Genomic DNA, 22,271 nt, shown 5'->3' with positions numbered 1-22,271 from the left:
TAGCCGCTACAGCGCGAACTCTAAATCCTATCAACTCCGAGTCACTCAAGAGACCGGAGCTGACACTCATCATCCCAACCCAATCAGTAAGGTATGTAAGAGCATTTATCATTTTTCCGGAGGATTAGTAACTATGGGGATTTAACCAAATGAGGAATTGGTTAGGTTATTTTCAACCCCCGCCCTCCCACCCAGCCGCGGGCGGATCTCATCCAGTATGACCAATACCAATTGCTGGCGCGGGTATTGGTCATACTGGAACAGACCAGAATGGCCGGAACAAAATGTCCATTGAGGGGAGTAGTTTGATCTCTTCTCAATGACCGGTTGGGGTTGGCCATCAAAGGCTTGGTGATTTGTTCTTTGTAAGGGTTGGGAGACCCTTCACTGTTTGGAGGCTGGTGGCACGGAGGGACAGGGCACTAGGCCTGGGGACGTTCTAGATCCAACATCCTTGGGGGCTAGCACAGCAGAGAGAGAGTTGATGGGTCCGGGGGTCTCTCAGTTAGTCTATGTACAACTGATCTTCAGGATGAGGGGAAGAGAGCAAGAAGGAAATGAAGGAACTCACCTAGCACGGCAGAGAGAGAGTTGATGGGTCCGGGGGTCTCTGCCGGGCTAGGAAGGAGGGGGAGGAGCTGGGACTAAATCCTGGCTGGTGGATATTATGTTATAGGCTGTGTGACACCTAGTGAACCCTGAAAGGAGTGCTGGGCTTCACAGTCTCCCCCCCCCTCCCCCTATAAAGGGAAAGAAAAAATTGAAGGAACAGAATTAAAGACAACAACTGGGGGAATGAGAAGGAGGCTAGAATGGGGGTATTATCTGTGTGGAGTAGGTCACTGTTGGTGATGGGGTGGAGCTGGCTGATTGAGCTGAGGTGGGTGTAGGGGAGGAGGATCAAAAGGAGTGGTTGAGATAGAGGATTAGGGCACTGTCTTGAAAATAGCCTCTTTCTTCTTCTTCTTCTTCTTCTTTTTCTTCAGGGAGGTGGCGGTGTTGGTAGGTGGAGGGGTGGGCAAGGCTGTGACACAAGATGTAGGTGGGTCTTCATCTGTTTGATCCGAATCAGCCTCATGCTCTAGAAGATGGTTGAGGTATTTGATGAATACATTGCCGTGGTCTAGCCGGTTTGTCGCAGAAAATCCTGGATCACTGTTGTCCTCCATTACGGTCATGGATCCTACACTCACTATGTCCATGTGAGCAGGGTTGTCCGCTGACAGTAAAGCCGTGGCCTGACTTGAACAAGGAGCCAACAGTGTGTTGGATGGGGAAGCGAGGGCAGGGGATGAGTGCCCTGGACAGGGCAGAGGAAGTGGGCGGAAGCGAGCAATCTGAGCTCTTTTACAGCACTGGGCTGCTGAAGGTTCCCCGAGTAGGTCCGGTTCCGGTATGAGACCGGGGCGGGAGAAGAGGGGGTTGTTGGCTGGGCGGAGCGAGGAGGATGACAGGGCAGGCCTGGCGAGCTGAATTTTTTCACCAGCCCGCCGAGGGTGTTCTTCCCGGTGAGCTGGTCAAAGCCCAGTCCGCCGAGAGGTGTGTGGACTTGACCAGCTCGCCAAGAGACATGCCTCTTGGCAAGCTGGACTTTGGGGAATTGGTGTCTCCAGTCCCGTCCGCCAAGTATGTGAAGAAAAGGCACAAAGTACCGCCGGGACCCGCCCCAAGTACCGCTGGTACCCGCCAGGCGGTGCCGGGTGCGCTACTTGGTCCCTGCTTGGGGAAAAAAACGTACCCGGTACCCGGGTGCCAACCGTACCCGGGTCCAAATCGTTATTCTCTATTATACCCCCCCATCTCATACTTTTTTGTATGGTATGTTACACAAAGTGAAAGATAAGAAGCGCAGTTTCATCTTCATCATTCTCCCTTTGCCTCTGCGCATAATTCCTGGGTGTCTGGGTGCTTTGAAGGCAAAAATGTCTGGTCAATCCTTGGAAACCCTGAGGAAACAACATGTCAAGGGCATTAAGTTCACTTACAACACCAAGCCTGGCAAGATGGGAACCAATGCAAAATTGGGTGGAGCACTAGTGGACGTGTTGGTCTTTATAGCTATAAATTTTTACTTTTGTCTTGATATGTCACAGAGAACCATACATGTATCGTTAATCGTTGACGAGTTAGGAAAAAAGGGGGATATGTACATGATTGGGAGCAACACTTTTAGAGGACGGACGCAGATTGAGGACATCTTTGTATATATACACACACTGTACACACGACGACGACGGCGATGAGAGGACAGAAAGCGAGAGGAGTGGGGTCAAGCAGTGCGTTTGTAGAGACAGAGTTCCGCGAAGCTGAGTTTGCCCTTCCGCTCGCCGACGTGGGCGTCGGTCCACCAGGAGAGCGGCAGCCAGAGGGTCCGGAAGAGCGTCGGGGTCTGCTGGCCGTCGAGCATCTTCACGCACTTCCGGGGCTCCCAGAGCGCCCCGTCCTCGAACTCGTTGCCGCGCCAGCCGGCGCTTCGGTGCGGGTAGTTCAGCCCGATCGCGTAGGAGCATTGGGTCTCGGGGTCCACCTGTAGTCCACATGTCGATCATCAGTCAGGGGGGGGGGAGTTTTTACGAGGAGTTATATGGGTGTGTGTGAATGCTTACGTAGCGGTCGATCTCCTCCTTGTTTTGGGTGTTGAACTTGCCGCCATTGGTTCGGGTGCCCTTGCGTCTCCACAGCCACTCGCTGAAAGGATGGGAGGGGGTTGAGTTAGAGGGACGAGTGGTGGGGCCATCGAACTGGTCCTTCTTCGGGGAGGAGATGAACTTGGCGGGGAGGATGCCTTCGAAGGGGCCCTTGACGAACTGGACGTTGATAGGGTCGGGGACGAGGAACTGGGTGGGGAAGCGGAACCAGCTCTCGCCGAGACAGAGCGTGAGCTTCTCCCGGGCCAACGGGCCCAGATCGACCGTGTATTCGGCATGCTCGATCGCCTCTAGGATCGGCTTGGTCGTGTTCAGGCCCAGGTAGGCGTACTCTGCTGGGTACGTTTGGATCGCTCGTACTGGGAGCTCGTTGTATTGGAAGTGGAACATTAGGTCAAGGGGCGCATGGTAGTAGTTTTGCAAAGCAAGGATCCGCGCTATCGCGATGCAGGAGCTCGTCATGATTACTGTCCGTGTAACCGTAGAAAAGATGCTCGTCTGGCCCGCCTGTTTGAGGAATTGTGGTGAGACATGGGAATTCAGAGGAGAAGGGAGATAAGATGAGCTTACTCTGTAGGGAGATGAAGTGATCTTGACAAAGATATCTTCCATCCAGCCGCGGATCAATGAGAGAGAGACGGCTGCATTGAAGGAGATGAGGGTGTAGATGGGTTGCATGAATCGTTCCTCCTTGTGAGGCTGTTGGGACATGAGCGCGATCCAAGCGTATACGGGCAGCAGACGGACGATCAACAAGTGGGCAGATGGAGTCTGGTTAGCAAGCCGAAGTTTCTGGCCGAGGCGGACGCCTCTGCTCTTCGAGAACCGACTGGTGAACAAGACGAGGGGGATGGAGAGCAGGGCGAGGATGAAGACGATGTTGAAGTTGAGGAGCAAGTTGAGCAGATAGAAATGGCTCGGCTCGGTCCCATAGAGCTCCGGCCCGCCTCCGCCGACGCCGGAGCCAAACTTGTGAGGGAAGACGTTGTAGAGGACGATGTTGAGCGGGACGAAGAGGAGCTTGCCGTATGCGAGCCAGTCGACAAAGACCAGTGGGACGGAGACGAGCACGAGGCTGGCGAGGCCGCAGACGAAGAGTCGGTTGAAGCGAGAGGCTGCCCACCCCGGTCGGGAGGCCGGCATGACCTCATCATCCCCGCACAGGCTGAGCTCCTCGAACGCAAAGGGCAGGGCCAAGACACCCACGAAGGGCCATCCGGCTACAGTGGCGATGACAAAGAACAGACAGGCGAAGAAGGTCCGGCGTCCGCTGGCCGATTTCGAGGACACGGGCTCAAGCACGTACGAGAAGGCCAAGCTGATCGCTTGCATTGCAAAGGCCGAAGGCAGATAGGCTAAAAACAATCACGTCATGATATGACAGGTCAGAAACGACGGAAGCCGGAATCAAACGAGAGAGAACACCACACACCTGAGCTGGCACTCCACATCGCGGCACTGAACAGAGACATGCTCAAGTAGTAACGCGCAGCACGCGGGTTGATGTGATCGGCGATCGCACGGTACAGTTTGGCTTCGGTGTAAGAGGAGAGGAAGGCCAGCATGGCCCTGATTGCGAAAAAGCCAGGTCTCTGAGAGAAGAAAAAAGAGAGCATGTAGTCAGCCGGGGAGGCCGCTCTAGATGGGGGATGGTCTGGGCACACACCTTGTCTAGCGGGAAGGCTTTGCTGGCTAGCCATGCCGGGAAGGAGTGGAGCAAGACAAAGAACCAGGAGCGGATGGCATAGTCGGGCGAGTATTCCCAGGTTTGGAAGCCCTTGCCATGGACCAGATAATGGGTCGGTTCCCAGAAGTTGAAAGCTGTGTGTGCGGAAACCAATCCAAATGAGCACGACGATCACCTCTGGGGGTCTGTTTCAGATGTGGTGGATGCCTACTCTCGTCACAGTCGCTGATCGAGCTGTACATGGCTGCACAGAAGCGGACCAGGACGAGGATGCGGAAGGCGACGGAGAGCTTGGGCACCCATGGCGGCCGATTCCTGTGTGCAGCCAAGGGTGTGTGAGTTCTGCTGAGCAAGCGTGCTGGATGAGTGCGACGGACCTGTTGATCTGCTCGGCAATCAGCGTGTCCTTGACCACGACGTGTTTGGCGGCCTTGAGCTTCTCGCTGCTCTCGGCGGCCTTGGAGGCTGCGGAGTCGTTGGTCGGCTTCCTGAAGCGGATGGTCTGGACGCCGGCGGGCAGCATGGCGCTCTGCGTCGTTGGTCGTTGTCGTTGGATGGGGTCTGTCGTGGCCTGCCTGGTTCTGGGTGGATGGGGTGTGGGCGTGGCTGGCTGGGGCTTAAATACTCCCGAGGCGGGCCAGCCTCCCAGCCGATCCGCGCCGGCGCCACTCTCCTCTTCCCACTGATCTCCGGCCCCAGCACCCTCCGCTGGACCAACATCCAAACAAACAGTGTCCCTTCACATGGTAGACAGAAGAACAACAACACTGGAATTCCCTCAACATTCATCCACACATCCATCACTTGGCCACCCGTCTGGCCTTCAACGTGTTCTCAATCTCATCTCTATGTACAACATGTTATGAAGGCATCCCAACAAAGATCCCCCGAGTCAGTCCACACGAGATGTCCTTGCATACAGAGCTTTCCCCGGACTCACGCTTCATACTCCTCTCCAACGCGCACAGCCTCCACCTTCCGCATCGTCAAGTCCGCACAATCCTTGCACAACCTGTCTTCATCCGACTTATGTTTCGATAATTCTATACAGCACACCCATCAGATTCCACGGAGTGTTGGGAAGAGGCCGCACGCGAAATGAACTCAACGGGCTTGGGCGAACTTGGCCTGCAGTTCCCACGTACATTGATTATGAGCGGGGAGAGGATGAGAGGGGGGAGAGAGTGGGGTTGAGCAGCTCGTCCATCAGTGTTGCTGGACCGCCGGATCCAAGGCGAACAGAAAACAACTTGCCCTGTGTAACTTCTGCTCACAGTCACTACTGTAATACGAGCATTTCGTTTAATGGGATACCGCGGAAATGTCAGCCAGAGAAGAACAATTCGAGGCGAAGACGTGGAGAAGGGAGTGGCCAACCAGAAGAACTCGCTCGTTTGCTGAGGCATGCATCTCCGGCACCAGATCTTTTTCACCGCCGCCCCTCTGTCCAGCGCTCTCGTCTTCTCCATCTCCGCATCGTAACTCATCGGCAGCTTTTTCGCCTCCTCCTGGGCCTACAAACATACAAGTAAAGTCCCATCGTTGTAGCATGAATGAATGGGCCTTGATCCTTTTTTTTGGTTGGTGTGGAGAGAGCTAGTAATCCAGCCACATAGAGCACCCACAACACATTGCTTGATGCCAAACCTTTTGGTGAGCTGGTGGCCATCAAACTCATCGATGTCTTTGACCTACATTAAAATCCACAACAGTCAGTCTTTCTCTCCCTATCTCAAGCCATCAGATGCAGGAAGGGTTTCCAAAGACGTACCACCTTACACGCCGTGCAGAAGATCGACTGCTGTCTGCGCCCGGACAATGTTTCCCATACCCACGCACGCGGCGATGAAGAATTGCAAGAGGCCAAGTCATCAGCCCACAGTCTTCCACTTCGTGTTCCTCAGAGTGGACCATGTTTACCCTGAACTGTGGCTTGGGCACTCGGATGGCATGCTTGGATTTCCAGACTGGTGAGCTCGCTGCAGGATGCTATCTCGACTTGGCTGAGTGTGGATGGCCGGAGCGAGGCGCGGTCGGTATAGGCAGCCTCAGGACGATGGGGCTTTGATCTTGAGGAACAATGGGAGAAAGGCTTGTGTTTGTTTGTATCCACCAAACAGAACAAGTCCTGACTTGCATGTGTTTATGTATGTAAACAGCATATCCCCTCAATGATTGCTATGGTGAATATCATGATTGCCATCATGAATATATACTTACATAAATATCTATCATGACTTGCCTGGAGCAAGAAATGTGTAAGAACGGAGCCAAATACTAGACGGTCGGGTGGGGGCAATTCTCGGACTTGCAATATTGGACATATTGAGACAAAACTCCCCCATGGAATGGTAAAACAAGTACTGGTCGTATTGCGCCGGCCGGGAGGAGGGACAAGACTAACGTTGCTCAAAACAGAAAACAAGGGACCCTCCTCCGGACGGCATCCCCTGCAATTACAAAGGGACTTAGTCAAGTTAGCATAGTGCCCTAACTTAACATCAGTCCCTCCCGCGGGCGCTGGTGTGGTGGGTTTGGCGTTCCATCAAGAACCCCGAGCTTAACTAAGCCACTCGTGGTGAGCGGGTCTGGGCGGCAGCCCAGTCTCACCAGAGAGGCTTATGCATTAGCACACCAAACTCGCGTGAGCCGCACGTGATATAGAGGCCACTTTCCAGACTTTCTCGCCTGGTTTCCATGCCTTTCAATGTAATACTTTGCCGTTTTGTTTTTCGGAATCTTCATCAAGCGTCTGATTTTTCAGTATTTTTTTTATCATTGTATTTCCCCTCCTTCATTTTTGAAAACGGACAACAAGAAATTCAACATAAATCCTTCCATTTAATTAAGCGGAAGGATTATAATTAACAATATCACGTTATGATGATCACTAAGAATAATTAACGAAACAGTAATTATATAGAGAGCAGCTCAATGACGACTAAAGAAATCCCAAGTCGGTACATCCAAGTCGGTACATGACACATCAATTAACGCAAGCGCAAGTCGGTAAACATCAACAGTCCACATCCACACCTGCTCTTTCAGATCGCGATGGTGGACATCCGGATGAATGAGGCCCCCTTACCACTGTCTGGAGCGGAGGATCCCTCGGATTTTCTCCAATCGTTGCCGCTCGATATTACGACCGAAGATCCCCTGCCTTTTGAAGAAATATCAGAAAACATCACAGATGAATCACCGTTGGGAGGCTCTGGGCGAGTGTTGAAGAACAAAGCAGGCCAACTTACCTTGAATAAGACAATCACTGAAATGACGCATGAGAAAACGATCGAAATGCTGCAGAATCGGTCTGCAAAAGTTTACGGGCCCGTTTTGAGAGTTACCGTGTGATGTGAACTCCTCGGTAGTTTCATTACCGAGGTGCCCGTTAAGCATAAATATCTTTGTAGTGTGATTGCGCTCGGTCCTTGTCATATGGGCCTCGAGTACAAAAGTTGAAAATCATGAATTTCAATAATTTTTTTTCCATGGATGCAAACAAGATTTTGCAGTAAAAAAAATATAGAAAAATCAAGATTATGTAGATCTATTAGGTGCTAGAACCTAGAAAGAAACTCGGAGGTATTGAAGGTGTGGCGATGGAAACAAGGCCGCTCCCAGCCAAACCGTGGAATCGTCTCACGCGAGAAAGGGGTTTTAATATGTAAGTCCCTCCCTCCGGTCGGGGTCGCTTCGCGACCAGCCAAACGCTGCACGGCCCGCAACGGAGTAGGGACTTAGTTAAGTTCGCAAGAACCCCAACGCAGCCTTGAAGATTGTCCAGATCCCTCGGCCGCTATGAGGTCGGCTGCAAGAAGCATGGGGCACATAAACGGTTGCGCAGACTCTTCACGTATTTTGAGTTTCTCGAAAGCTTACTAGACCCAAGCAGAGCAAATGTTCGGTGAATTTTACGAGTGAGTTGACAAGAAACATGTCGAGGAGGTATATGTGGGTGAAGAGGTATGAAAGGGTCAAACACTTAAAATATGCACAAACAAGCTGCAAGAGACGGGGCGAGACGGCAGTAAACAAGATCATTGGGGGAGGGGGGGAATTTGTAAGAAGAGGGGAGAAAATGGCAGGGGAGTCTCACTCCAACAATACATGTACTTTTTTGTTTCAAGCCGCAGACAAAGGGCAACTCATTTGGCTGGTTTCTTGGGCTTGTTGTAAGTGATTTGGCTGACTAAAATTCCCAAAATGTTGAAAGAAAGGGTCAGTGGCTAAGCTCGATGATGTCATAAGGTAACGAGGCAACGGAGGAAAAGAGAGGCAAATAAGCACTGACGACTTCTCAATATGCTATCGCATTGGACGGTGGAGCAAAGTCTAACAGGGTTGCTCTTGACACTTTCGGGTAATAAGGTCAACCCAGCCGACCTTTCGACCGATTCGACGGGTACTTCGAATGACGTTAGTGGCTGGTCGTTCGAGATCTTGTCGTTTGGAAGGACGAAGGAGCCCAGCACTCCTTGGCCGCCCGAATCCAACTTTCCTCCGGTTGCAAAAACCACTTTGGCAAAATGGGTCGGGACGGCTACGTTGGGTGGATTACCTAGGACGATCCAATTCGGAATGGGCTATCAACAATCATCACCGCTTTTATGGCTAGGGATTTTCCAACTCTTACCGATCACTTCGTAGCTCACGATCTGCTTATTGGTCACTGGATCCTGCTTGGGAAGGTACATCGGCAAGGTGAAAACATAAACGTCTTGAAACGAGTTGGTGAGTTGGCGAACAAAGCCTTCAAGATGTGCCCAATCTGCATCCCGCAATCCATCGCAGAGGAGAAAGCAGACCAACAGTGAGCGACAGAGCATTCATATGGTGCTACCCACACCGGTCAAATTGCGCTAGTGGCGAGAAAGAAGAAAACTGGAAAGTTCACTAACAGTCCCGATTGAATCCCTCTCCGACTTGAGGTGCGATATTCGAGAGTAAAAAGGTCTGGTTCATGGCTGACTGGCTTCTTTTGGCATCTGCCGCTGGGACCTACCAAAAAAACAATAGGACAGAAATATAATTAGAGAAATGTGTATCAATTCCAGCTTAATGTTGGGCACAAACCATGTGTCCGCGATCATACCCACTCCGGAAGTAATCGCTTAGTTTGGATCGAAATTGACTAGGGATTGACATATCCTCATGAAATGTTCTGAGTATCGATATTTCGGTTTATGTCAGTCAATCAATCTTCTGAACCTTAGTTCTGGGCAGAAAAGTATGTTGAGGAGCTTAATTGGGGCATAAGTGAAAAAAGGAAGACGGGTGAGAAAAGAAAATGACTCAAAACGAATGAGACCGATCTGGTTTATCATCGCCATCCCCCGATTTCAAGTTACTACTCGTCAAATGCTCGGCTGTCCACGCGGGATTCCTCGTCCTTCTGTCATATCCAACTGCGTATGCCTCTCTTGCAAAGAAATCGCTGATCGGGCCTTGTGAGTCATCGAGAACCATGGAAATGCTTAACTTGCGATGTGATTCTTACGAGTATTGGAAGTGATTGCAAGACGTACCAGGATTGCCAAATCTAAGGATCTCTTGGAGCGATGACGAATGGTGAGGGATGGGTGGTGCTTGCGGGGCTGAGAAGAAGTGCTGTTGTTGGAAAGGAGCCTGTTGACTGCTGGCCGAGTTGGTGGGAATCGTGGTGGCCGAGCTCTGGTTTTGCGCGTGGGCTGAATGATGGCTTGAGCGTTGAGTTGAGTAAAATATGGATCCAACTCCAATCAGCAAGCCTGCTGCAAAAACGGCGGAGTGCGACAATGTGGACGCCATGAGGATATCAATTGATTAATTCAATCTCTTAATTCAATCTCGATTGACTGAGGGAGTGGTATCAAAGTTGGCCTTTCTGGGAAAGAAACGATGTCGAGGGAAGTATAATCTCGTTCTTGCTTTGGCTTGAGATTTAATGGCAAGTTCAGATTGGCTGGATTATCTGGGCAAACAGTTTCCAAGTGAATGTTAGCGATCTCATCAAACCTGCCATAGACAAATCATGCAGAGGTTCGTTCAGGAGTTCAGGATGAAAGGGGAGTGGGTGGATTAGTTATTCAAATCAAAACACAAACTTCATGATCGATATGTTCCCTCCTATAGGGCATCCGGCGTTGGTATGGTCGATCTCGTACAGCTGTCTTACCAAGCGATATCCGCCACTCCGAAAAAAACAATCGAGAAAGTGTAAGTTGCATAAATAGTATTTTATTCATTTTGGATGAGACATTATTATGTCATCCTGGTCCTATTCTCCTTGCGCGATGGTGCCGCGCTGACTTAACTAAGCCCCCCGGGACTGGGTGTGCCCACAGAATTTCCATGCTGTTGGCAACAGTTCACAACCTCTACAGCCTGTCAATCTACTCGTGGCGGCTGATTGAGTCGGTCTACATTTTTGGATTATAAAATGAGTCCTGAAGGACTTGCGTCAGTTGGCGTCAGGTGAATGTAAAATCCAACAAGTTTTGGGCTGTGTGTACATTGGTACCACTACCAGGAGTGGCCAGGTCCCTGGTGCGGAGATGGAAGCTCAAGACAATCCCGTTCAGCATGTAATTGGCTGGTGGCACAACTACCAAATTTCGGATCTGGGACCTCGTGGGACATGAGCAAGACCCTGGACACTTGTACTTTGACTAGGAGAGGAGCAAGGTGGGCTGGTGGCCAATCAATGAGGCTCCTGAGCAAACAAGAACCAATTTGTTGTCACAGCGTGTGAATTTACTCGCCGCAGAACATCCTACAGTACTCATCCTGCAACAACCCCGGATGAGAGAACATTGGTTCCGCAATCCACCACGTCAAGCACGGCCATACTTGCATAGGAGGCGTGATAAGGGGATTCAGTTAAGGTGGATTTCAAAATCAGTCATCAAAATCATCAACTGCACATTTTGCTTGTCCTGGGAAAGCTGCAAGGTTCTGGTGGGCAGCTCCACTTTGAAAGCAATGTACCATGCATAAACCTTACTGAGAGGTGCATGAGCAGACAAAATCAGCAGTGGATTTCTGCCAATTTGAACCCCACTAATAACTACAGTCCACCAAAGCCTTCTCCCACATGTGTGGCAAATATTGTGTGCTTGAAGAATATTCCCTGGAGCTAGATTTTGGATCAAGTAGATGTTAATCTGACCTATGTATATGGATCCAGGTGGACCCAGCATGGTACATAAAGAGCATTTGGAGTTGGATCTTGCCTGCAAGCCGGACCAGTTGTTGACTGAGGAAAGAATCTGTTTTCTCACAGGCAGAAATTATTGTGTGCGGTGATTTTTTTAAGTGTTTATTGATTAGAAATTGTGCACTAAGGCAATGCAAGTATGGTGTAAGAGCACAATTATGCTGTTACTAAATAGTACATTGTGTCTGTGAACTGTTGCAGTTACAGGAAAGTTTTATAGCTTTACAACATGTTGAGATCTGTTGATGGAGGAGTGTAGCTTCCAAGGGGGGAGGGGGAGGGGTAGGGCCACCACGATTTGAGCCTGGGATCTCTGTGTGTGAGCATTCTGCAAGAGCTCCAGTTTAGAATGGTTTTCCCCCATTGGACCATCTCATCCCCTGTGCACGGTTATGTGCACTTCCATGTAGATAGGTCTATTTCACCCACTTTAGCTGTACATTTTTCAGAGTGCAAGTGCTGCAGGAATTCCTCTCTGCATGATCATCCTCCTCTTTAGGGGAACCCAAACCCTCCATCCTGATGTGGTGGCACAATGTGGTGCAGGGGTCAAAAGTGACTGGGGATGTGTGGAGTTCCAGAGTTTGGGGGCTGCACAGTGCAGATTTAAATGGTGGATGCACAACACCTGTGTAAGGATCCAAGGGAAGAATAGCATACAAATTAAGGAGGCAACACGCAGAGATCAAGGATAAAGGCTGGAATCAAACTGAGCAGGCCAGCACAGACTGACTAGTAGCGGCTGGGATTGGGGGAAGCTGTGGCAGCCAAAAAAAGGCTGCAAGTGGGATTCCAATCCAGTAGGCTAGGCAGAGAGGAGTTCCACGGCCGAGGGGACAGGGGTTAGAGTGAGAGTGGGGCTTGGTGGAGGTGTGCGTGTGAGTAGGAAAGTGGATGTGTGGGATGTTCCCACAACTGTTTCATATTTTACTTCTTTTCTATGATTTCTGGTTGTTTTTCTGTGTTCATGCACAAGGCAGAGGTGGAGGGAAGAGATCCCCCATGGATCTTCCTTGACTTACAGATTCTGCAGACTTTTAAATTGTGGTGTTTTATATGGGCACAGGCTGACAGAATGTCTGCTTGGAAGTAGTACAGGCAGGAATGCACGCACGGCTGAGCTCACCATGCACTTTGTGACATAAGCACTGTGTGGTGATATCAGGAAGCTTGGGAAAAATGCATGCCAAAAGCTACATGTCTGGGGATAAAAGCAGACACAGGACAGATCACGGATTGTGGGGAGGTCTGACCAAGAGCTATATCAGATAGTGGATTGGAGGGCTTGAGCTGGACTCTGGCGGAGCAAATGCGTGTACTGGGTAGCAGGTGAGCTGGGGTGGCCAAAGCAGGTGGAAATGGGGTTGAGGTTCTGGTGAGAGACTCACTGCGGGGGGCTAGACAGAGGACATGCAAGGTCAAGCATTGGAGGAGCAGAGCCTGGGAGTGTGGTATGCAGGTCTTGGGCGGAGATGGTGGACTAGGTGGGATAGTGTCTTAGTGCACAATTGGGTGGGAACAGCAGTTGACAAGTGTGGAGGTCAAGAGGGGGAAGGGGGGGGATGTATTTTCTCTCTTTTTCTTTTGGGGAATCATCTATCTTACTACTCATCTTAATTTACTTACAACTTACGGAACAGAACAGATAGTATTAGAATATTTTTAGGTGTTACCTTTTATTCATACTAGCTATTGCGGATTTGTACTTACAAGGTGCCAAACTTATCACTGGCAGACTCTTAGGCTAAAGATCAGACTTAGAGCAGATTTCCAAAGATTAGTGGAACATAATCATGGTGTTCAAAGTTGGTTTGCATAATTTTATGCATGCATAAATCATCAAATCATAAAAATATTTTGGTGAGGAAATTTTGTATTACATAATCAGACAGTCACATCCCCTGCAAAAAAGACTTTAGGCCCTGTTGGAGCCAATATAATTGTGCAATATAATCTGGAATTTTGTGACATCTGATCAAGTATTGGTGGACCTGATCAGATGTCACACAAAAAAACTCATATATTGCCTGGATTATATTGGCTCCAAACGGGGCCTTATGATTTTATGATTTATGCATGCATAAAATTATGCAAACCAACTTTGAACACCATAAGTGGTACTGAGCAGCCGTCACCAGTAATCACTCAGAACAGTATAAATTCTTGAAGAGAGGCAGACTTGTTCATTTCTTACCAGGTCCAGCCTTTATATTTCTACAAAGTATGTCGCGGCAGAGTATGCTCTGGATTTTGTTTATGGGCTATCATTCTTTTACAGCCTTATTGTTACTTGTTCTACAGTGTCTGCTTGGGAGAGCTTTTATGTTACTTATGGTGGCTTTATTTTACTTTACGGCATATTTACTTCCATTGTTTTCTATTTGTGTACATCTTGTGCCTTATGACTACCTTACAGAACAGCAGAGTGGAGTTCCAAAGAACCACTCAACTCATCTGGGAAACAACTTGAAGTAGTATTGGTCCCTGGACACTTTTCCAGGGTGCCACTTCCTACTTTCCACAACATCATAATAACTCAGATTGAATAAACATTAGCATCATTGCCACAATACTCTGAAGATCTGATTGCAAATTAAAATATAACTGATACTTTCAGTTATAAAGTAAAAACATCAGCATCCTTCAACCCATAATGCCCAATTACACCACACAAGTCAACACACCAACTCAACTCCATTTAAGTAGACTTGGCAGCCCACTCAAGACATAATTCAGTACAGATTTTGCATTTGAATTTTTCCTCACAAGGCACTGTGACATGTATAGCACAAAAAAAAAAGTTGTATGTATTGAAGAAATGTGGACAAGATCATTTTCATCTACATAGTTCTCAATCTTCACTCAAGTCATCACTTGAATCTTTGTCTGAGCTGTTGTCCAAATCTTGTCCAGACTAAGCATCATTGGAACTGTTGTGGCCAGCAGTTTCATTGGTAGAGCTCTTTGTAATTTCATTGCGTTTTGTTTGATTCAGCTACTAGCCAGTCATGGCGGTGACAGCTCTTGTGCCCATGATCAAACTGAGCTCGTCCCAATGCTTGCAGCTTTTTGTCGAAGCAACTGGACCCCGAGACTAACTAGTTCGAGTGTGAAGATGCTCGCCAGCCAGCAGCTGACCCTGACGCTCTTCCGGATCCCTGGGTGGACGGATTCGGCGAGCGAACTCAGCTTTGCGGAACTCTGTCTCTATTTTTTCCTAACTCGTCAACGATTGTATATGTCTCCCTGGGAAAGACAAAAGGATAACTAAAAAGGCCGAGTGCTCCTCCAGAGGACGTGTTGGTTCCCATCTTGGCAGGCGGGGTGCTTGATGTGGGGTGGCTGGGGTGGTGGCTGTGCCGGGGATGGATCTCCAGCTGTCACGCGGCCGGATCACACCAAAACCCACCAGCAGCCCACACAGCCCACCAGCGATGGCCTCCTTCCTCAGCGACGCCAAGGCCCGCATCCAGCACACCAACAAGCTCTCCCTGGCCCCAAAGGACATCCGCAACCTGGCAGAGATCATCTCCACCGAGAAAAACGTCCTCTCCGCGTAGGCCCATCCATCCCCCATCTCCAACAAACAACACACTCACCCCTGCTCCACCCAACAGATCCTCGCGGCTGTCCGTCGACTATCGCAAGGCCGCAGACGCACTCAAGGAATGGGGGCTCAACGAGGGCGACGACCTGGCCGACATCCTGCCCAAGCTGGCCATCCTGCTCGGCCACCTCGCCGACGCCCAGTCGCGCTTCTCCGACCACGACGGCACCTACCGCATCCACTTCAAGAGCATCCGCATGCGCGAGGAGGCCCTCGCCGCACTCAAGAAGAGCAGGGAGACCATCCAGGCTAAAATCACCGCCCTGGAGAAAAAGGTGAGCATCCCAGACTCCCACCTGCAAAAGATATATGGACTGACTGAAAAGAGGACCTGCAGATCACCAAGATGAGCAGCGAGAACAAGGACCTGCCCGCGCTGACCACCCGGCTACAGGAGGCTCGCTCCGAGCTGATCAGTCTGGAGAACTCGGTAGCCATCGAGGAGGCCCGGCTCTCAGACTTCAAGCGCGAGACGGTGCGGGAAGGGCTCGGATTGCGGCTGGGGGCGATGCTCGAGCTGGCGGAGAAGATGACGATCGTGTGCGAGTTCGGGAAGATGCTGACGGCGGAGGTGCCGGTGGAACGGACGGCGCCGGGCACGGCTCGGCAGCCGTACTGTGCGGCCAACAAGACCCAGAGCGTGGTGGAGGAGGCCCAGAGATGCTTGACCCAGGTGGTCTTCAACCCCTCCCATTCGGCCGCCCCCGCCCATCCGGCCACCATCGAGGACCACGCCGAGGGCGGGCCGGCCGCCTCCTCCTCCAAGTCCCCCCACTCCGAATCCGAGCATCCTGCAAGCCTCCACCAGGCCTCACACCCCCCCTCAGACGCCTCCCACAGCCTGCCCATGGAGCTCCCCCCGCTGTACTTCAGCCAGCCCGCCCCGAACGATCCGCCGCTCGACTCATCCGCCCGAACTGCGCCCAGCAGCAGCTCAGCACACCATCCCAACAGCGCCCCTGGCCCCGTCTACGCCCCGCATGACAACTACTCCTCCTCGTTGCCGTACACCGCCCAGGCCTCATCGGAGGCCCATCTGCCCACCCACCACGGCGGCTACAACTCCGTCGCCGAGCCCGGCACGACCAGCCCGCCTCTATCCGCAGCAGCAGCAGCAGGATCCCAGGGTAGTCCCACCGGCATGGCCGCCCGTCTGTCGCGCACCCCGGCAGAGATCCCGGGCGCCGAGTCGCACGACCGGCCGTCGTACATCGAGAACGTGTTCTATGTCCGCGGCTTGAACGGCGCCCCCCTGTCCGCCGGCCCGGGCCACCCCAGCGAGCCCGTGTACTCGCCCAGCTCGCTCTACTCGCCCCCGCCGAGTGCCCACAACAAGCCATCCTCGGACGCCGCAGGAGGAGGAGGCCCGGGCCAGGCCGGCGGGCACGGTCTGCAACACCCGTCCCTTGACAGCAGTCCCCGGCCCTACCCCGGCTCCTCCCTCGTCGAGCCCGACCCCCCATCCACCAAGCCTTCTTCCACAACCGCAGCAGGCCTGGGACGCAGGAGCGACTCGGACGACGCCGGCCCCAAGTCGGCCTACTCGCCCCGTCTGCGCGACCATGCCATCTCCACAGGCCCCGTCTCCGGCCTGCCCGCAGCCGAGGGCCGCACCACCCATGCCGGCGCATTCAGACGCGCCCCCAACAGCTCCGCCCTCGCCACCCCGCCCCCCAGCGTGCCTCGCTCGCTTGGCCCCGCACACGCGTTCGGCGCCGACGACCACGGCTCGGCCGTCGTCCAGCCCCTCCAGATCAATAAACGCGACACCGCAACAGGCCTCGAGATCAGGTAAATCCGCCCCCTTCCTTCTCCCCCCGTTTGTCTCGGATGTGTGCATGCTGAATCGGCGGCCTGGCTCTTCTGCACCAGTCGAAGGAACTCCTAACCCTCGCACACACACAATCTCTCATCTCGCGATCGATCGATCGATCCATCCATCTCCGTCCTCGTCCGCCACCCTCGCCCCGCAATCCCGTTCTCCTCTAGGCCCGCCTCAATGCTCAGTTTTTATCCATACACACACCAACTCCTCCATCCTTATCCTCTCTCGATTTATTTATTCCTACACTGACATACGTAAAGAACAAGCAAGGCGCAAGAAAAAAAAAACATTCGTATGCGAGGCGGCTTCAAGCGCGCCATCCCGCCCGCTTTCTCTTTCCTAGTCCGGATCTTTTCTGTCTGTACTACTGGCGATGTATGTAGATGTGTGTATTTCCCGGGCCCCTCTTCTTTAGCTGCATGTACGGTATAGAAATCTATCGATCTAATACGATCTTCAACTCAGCTCTCTGTGCGTGTGTCTTGCAGTACTTACTGTTTAGTCCTGCACCCCAGAAAATCTAAACAGGTGCAGTAGGTGAGCTGGGAGGCCTGCAAAGAGCGGGCCGGGGTGCGGCTCCCCTGTGGTGTGGCGTCCGCTTGTCGCGGCGCGGCTCAAGTGGTCTCAGTCGCCTTGTCTTCTTGTCATGCTCGTAGCGACATGGCCTCATGCTGTTGCACATCAGGGCCTGGTTTGGTCAGATGCGCGTCAACAAACACAGGAACAATTTCGCTACCTGTTTCCTTTTCACAACAACTGGTTTCTGTCACCAGTAGATCTAATGTGTGTATATGTGTAAACTCAGGAGCGCGCACTGATTGGGTGCGTGGGAAGTGTTGGGAGGAGTGGGTATGGCTTATTGGATTTCGGCTTTTCGTCTGGAGACACTGAAAAGGCACAAATAAGGAGCGGATCGAGGGAGCGGATCCGAGTGTTTCTAACAGGGCCATTTTTTTTTTTCTTCAACGCGTTGGAAGGCCAAACCGCATGTCTGGGACCGCTATCGGGGCCTGGTAGCGTGGCTGACGAGCCCGCTTCTCCTCCTAAATCAAGTGGACAAACGCATCAGCAAAACTAGCAGCAGTAGTGCCAGGGACATCGGCGACTGACCAGAGAGACCTCGCTGTCCCCGTATACCAAGACTTGGCCAGGCTTGAGGGTCACTTGACTGTTGGCAATCTTGTACGGCTGCAGTGGCGTCGCAGGAAGGGCCGGGCCCGCGCCAGCCTCGCCCGGGGGTGCCGCTTGGGGGCCAGGAGGAGGCGCATGTAGGGTGTTGATGGGGGGCGCACCTGGGGGCGCAAATGGTGGTGCGCCAGGCATCATACTGCGACAGATCGACCTCAGTAAAAAATGTATCACTTTTTTTTTTTGCAGGTGGTGTGAGATAAAAGGCTTACCCAAGTCCTGGTGGGGGCATCATCCCGGGAGGAGGCGGCATTCCGGGGGGCAGCATGCCCGGGGGGAAGATTCCAGGGGGAGGAGGGAAGGGCATGCCTGGAGGCAACATGCCGTGAGGCATGGGGGGCAGGGACATTCCGGGCGGAGGGAAGGGCATGCCGGGGTGTGGGGGCAACAAGGGGAAGCCGGGCGGGGGCGGCATGGGAGCTGAGGAGGGTGCAAAGAGGCCCGGGGGCGGGACGGAGGGGGCCGAGGAGGGTATGGCAGCTGGGGGAGGAAGGCCACCGAAGGGCGGACCGGCTGGACGAGAGAGGATCCCGGCGGAGATGCCGTTCATGAGCGCGCGGTGCTGCTGCAGTTGCGAGCGCAGCTCTTCCGACGAAATCACGCCCAGATAGATCTTCGGCCGCTTCCGCTTCTGCGCCTCCGGCTCGACCCCCATCGCTTCCGCCTTGCGTCGCTTCCAGTCCGCTAGGTCGTTCGCCGGCACACCCTCCATCCCGTAGATCTCCACGTCGAACGTGTCTCGTCCTGGCATCGCATTCTCGATCCTGTGGTGGTCCCCGTTCAACAAAGAAACGCCCCCCATCTGTCAGTTTCCCTCCTGGAAGGATCGATGACTGTCGCTTGTCACAAGCAAGGCTCTAACCTGTCTGTGGGCAGCTTGTGCACTTGGTCGATGTGCACTGCCAGCCCGCCTGCCGTGTTCAACCGCCGCGGACAATGGGGACATCGGAAATGTTTCGCCTTCTGGTGTTGCAACAGGACTAACGAAGCAGCAGCCAAGAAAAAAAAAACGAACATATGTATCAGAACCAGATCGATGACGCAGCTTCAAAATAGAAATGGCGCACCTTTAGCATCCTCGAATTCTCGTTCACAGTACCAACAGAACACGGCTGCCTGTTGAGAGAAAAACGGAAGAGTGTCAGTGAGGAAGGCTGCGGGACGGGGCGGGCTTCTAGGAGACCGACTTGGGCTTTTCGGAGGCGTTTCTTCTCCGCCTTGGTGCGCTTCTTGCTGGTCGGTTGCTTGGCCGGCACTGCAGAAAGATGGACATGAAAAAAAAAGTTCAGTGGGTGCGGATGGGGGGAGAGATAGGTTGGGAAATGCTGACTTGTGGAGTTGTCGATCAAGGTCTGACCGGATGTTGCCGCTGTCGGCCGTATCGCGACCGGGCAACCGCAAACGCTCAGCCCCCGGTCTTCCTCGCTTCCCCCGAGGTTTCAACCTCGCTCACCGAACTCAACCAACACACATCCGCTCTGCAGGCAACAATAAGTTACATTATTTGTAACAAAAAGTAACAACATAGTGGAATTGGTGCCATTATTTTGCGATAACAGCAACAATGATTTGGTTCCGTTTTTTTCATTTTTCTCCCGTTTTCTTATGCATGTTACGTTTTCCCCCGCAATCTCAGGGGTATAACGTGCAGATAACGCGGGTTTTTTGCCCATTTCCAGCATTTTTATGCCATGCCAGATAACGCAATTAGCCCGTTATCTGCGTCCTTTTTCACAGTATAAAAACATGGATTGACTCCACTGAAATGTTGGTATTCATGGTGATCAATTGGAGGATTTCTGCACTTCATGGCCAATACACAGGATTATTGAGTGGTGAATTGCTGAGTGCTCCACTTGATGACCATCTAAACAAGTCATCACATGGAGGGTTTCTTCACTTGATGGTCATTAAACCCAGTAATTAAGTGGAGGTTGTCTCAAATTGATGGCCAGTACAAACAGGTCAGTGGAGAGTCTGTGTGTGTACTGGTCATTAAGTGGAGAGAGCCATTATGTGAGTTGAAATCACCAAATCCAACAAGATTTGACACAGATAAGATCAGTATGAGTTGAGTATGAACAAATGAGACTTCTAGAGAGAAATAATGGTCTGGCACTCTCTAAAGGGTGCAACACATTCCTCCCTGGTGTCTTGGGGGTGGTCATTTTTTTCACTTTTCTAATTTCACCCTCATGTGCGCTGTGGTGATTTATTTGGGCAAGCGTGGTAGATTGTCCACTTGGCAATAGCGCGGGCAGGAATGCACAAGCAGCTTATCTCAGAGTGCATTCCAGTGACATAAGCACTGAGGATTATGTCAGAAAAGCACAATACAAAAATTTACAGAAAGTTGCGCGCGGACAGAATGCACAACTTGGAAGTATGTGGATTGTGGACCGCGGAATTTGGATTGGGTGGTGGACCAGAGTGGATGGGCAGGGCTGGACTGTGGTGGACCAAACACAGGGACTGATGGAAGCGGTGAGTCAGGAAGCCAGCCAAAGCGGGTGGAACTGGGGTGGAGGCGCTGGTGAGAGACCAAATGGCGGGGGCTAGGCAGAGGAAATGGGAGGTCAGATGTCAGAGTGGAGTGGAGCCTGAGAAAATGACATGCAGAAATTGGGTGGAGATGACGGACTAGTGCAGGAAAGTTTCAGATTGCGGAATTGGGTGGGAACAGAGATGCGTGTGGAGGGAAGGAAGGGAATGGAGGCTCATGGTTTCTCTTCTATTTTTCCTTTGTTTTTATCTGACTTGTTAATCATCATTGTACTTCCAACTGACGGAAGTACTAGAGTATTGGAAGAGTTTTATGTGACCCTTATTTGGCTTACTCAATTGATTGCTATCACAGACTTGTGCTTGCGGAGTGCAGAGCTTCACCCCTTGCGGATTATTATGCTATAGATCAGGCTCATTGCCAAGCGCTGAAGGCTAGCAGAAAGTATCAATGAAGAGCCAAGACATCAATAATCACTCATCCCAGATAAAAAAATTCTTGAAGAAGGCGGAAAGTGGTCATTTCTACCCACTAACCAACCTTAATCTTGGAGGTGTGTGGTACCAGATTTCAGCTAGACATCATGGCTTCTTAACACATACAAGCTTGTGGTTGTTTTTGTGTTTGTTTGTTTTCCAATGTCTCCATGCACATGCATGTGAGCTGTTTTCCACTTCACCAACATAAGCTTTGTGTGCACACATACATTGTGGTGATAGATCACCAGAGTGGACTTTCACAGCTCCATGACAAGTAAAAACTGGTCCAAAAGCCATTAAAACCCCAGCTAGTCACAGTTAAGTTGTGTGAAACCCCTTGCACATAGAGAAATTAATTCAACATAAATGATTAATCATTGGGCATTGAGTAACTTTCATTTCATCATAGGTTGTGATTCAGTTATCCTTAGAGAATGAAATTGTTCTGTAAAACATTGCACAAGGTCCTGTGACAGTTCTGCTTCACTTCTGACACACTTCCCATTGACTTCTGAAAAATTTATCAATCATTTCCTAATCCACATCCAACCCAGAAAAAAATAAAATTAGACTCTGGCACTCTCTGGAGAATGCATCAAAGTCTCCCCTGGTAGATAGAGATATAGTTTTTTTAGATGGAAAAAAGCCACATTTGAGTGGGGAAACCACAAGCTCATAATTCCTTTTCAGGATTAGTTTTGATGCTAGACAACTTGATTGGATGTTTTGAGGACTGGATCACTGAAAAAATATTCCAGAAAAGGTAATATCAGGGATCAATTAGAAGGTCCAAGATTAAGCATTACATGTATAAATGGTTTTATTATCATTTGAATTGGGGGTTGACTCACTAGAATAACCTTTTTTATTGATGAAAAGGCAAAAATTTTGCTAGATATTAGCATTTTATACCTGATCATTGAAGGTCAGAGAGCAAAAAATCTATATTCTGCAAAGAGAAGAAATTGTGGAATACTTTCAAAATTTCAAATGTTGCAAAATCATGATAGAAAATTTATACTTCTAAAAGAGAATCTGTTGAAAATTGAATCAGCACATTATTTGGAATGTCTCAACCAATGTTGAGGGAGAGATTTGCATCCAATTCATCATTCAAATTCGGCAATTATCTGGGG

General features: G+C 51.0%; 4 protein-coding genes across 4 annotated transcripts; 1 reads left to right on the top strand and 3 right to left on the bottom strand.

Annotated features, from left to right (window-relative positions):
• Positions 1-2,269: 2,269 nt before the first annotated feature.
• On the bottom strand, positions 2,270-6,249 carry PtA15_8A376 (uncharacterized protein; the record flags this gene model as incomplete). Its single annotated transcript, XM_053171799.1, has 14 exons — positions 2,270-2,527; positions 2,607-3,155; positions 3,219-4,003; positions 4,081-4,240; positions 4,315-4,469; positions 4,547-4,650; positions 4,713-5,072; positions 5,140-5,181; positions 5,276-5,378; positions 5,445-5,463; positions 5,590-5,617; positions 5,713-5,849; positions 5,961-6,026; positions 6,115-6,249. The coding sequence occupies 14 exons, from the start codon at positions 6,247-6,249 to the stop codon at positions 2,270-2,272; spliced, it is 2,901 nt and encodes a 966-aa protein (XP_053023027.1).
• Positions 6,250-8,483: 2,234 nt separating this feature from the next.
• PtA15_8A375 (uncharacterized protein) lies at positions 8,484-10,125 on the bottom strand (the record flags this gene model as incomplete). Its single annotated transcript, XM_053171798.1, has 7 exons — positions 8,484-8,527; positions 8,630-8,896; positions 8,972-9,106; positions 9,237-9,336; positions 9,412-9,499; positions 9,638-9,782; positions 9,864-10,125. The coding sequence occupies 7 exons, from the start codon at positions 10,123-10,125 to the stop codon at positions 8,484-8,486; spliced, it is 1,041 nt and encodes a 346-aa protein (XP_053023026.1).
• A 4,773-nt stretch (positions 10,126-14,898) lies between these two features.
• Positions 14,899-17,028, top strand: PtA15_8A374 (uncharacterized protein; the record flags this gene model as incomplete). The annotated part of the gene is made up of 5 exons (XM_053171797.1): positions 14,899-15,089; positions 15,151-15,415; positions 15,478-16,610; positions 16,818-16,931; positions 17,013-17,028. 5 exons carry the CDS (start codon positions 14,899-14,901, stop codon positions 17,026-17,028), a joined length of 1,719 nt encoding a protein of 572 aa, XP_053023025.1.
• Positions 17,029-17,927: 899 nt separating this feature from the next.
• PtA15_8A373 (uncharacterized protein) lies at positions 17,928-19,626 on the bottom strand (the record flags this gene model as incomplete). Its single annotated transcript, XM_053171796.1, has 8 exons — positions 17,928-18,008; positions 18,076-18,292; positions 18,366-18,917; positions 19,016-19,133; positions 19,221-19,269; positions 19,341-19,408; positions 19,484-19,522; positions 19,617-19,626. 8 exons carry the CDS (start codon positions 19,624-19,626, stop codon positions 17,928-17,930), a joined length of 1,134 nt encoding a protein of 377 aa, XP_053023024.1.
• Positions 19,627-22,271: the final 2,645 nt, after the last annotated feature.

Source organism: Puccinia triticina, chromosome 8A (genome assembly GCF_026914185.1).
Source record: "Puccinia triticina chromosome 8A, complete sequence".
NCBI classification, from domain to species: Eukaryota; Fungi; Basidiomycota; class Pucciniomycetes; order Pucciniales; family Pucciniaceae; genus Puccinia; species Puccinia triticina.
This window is presented reverse-complemented; position numbering and strand designations above follow the sequence as displayed.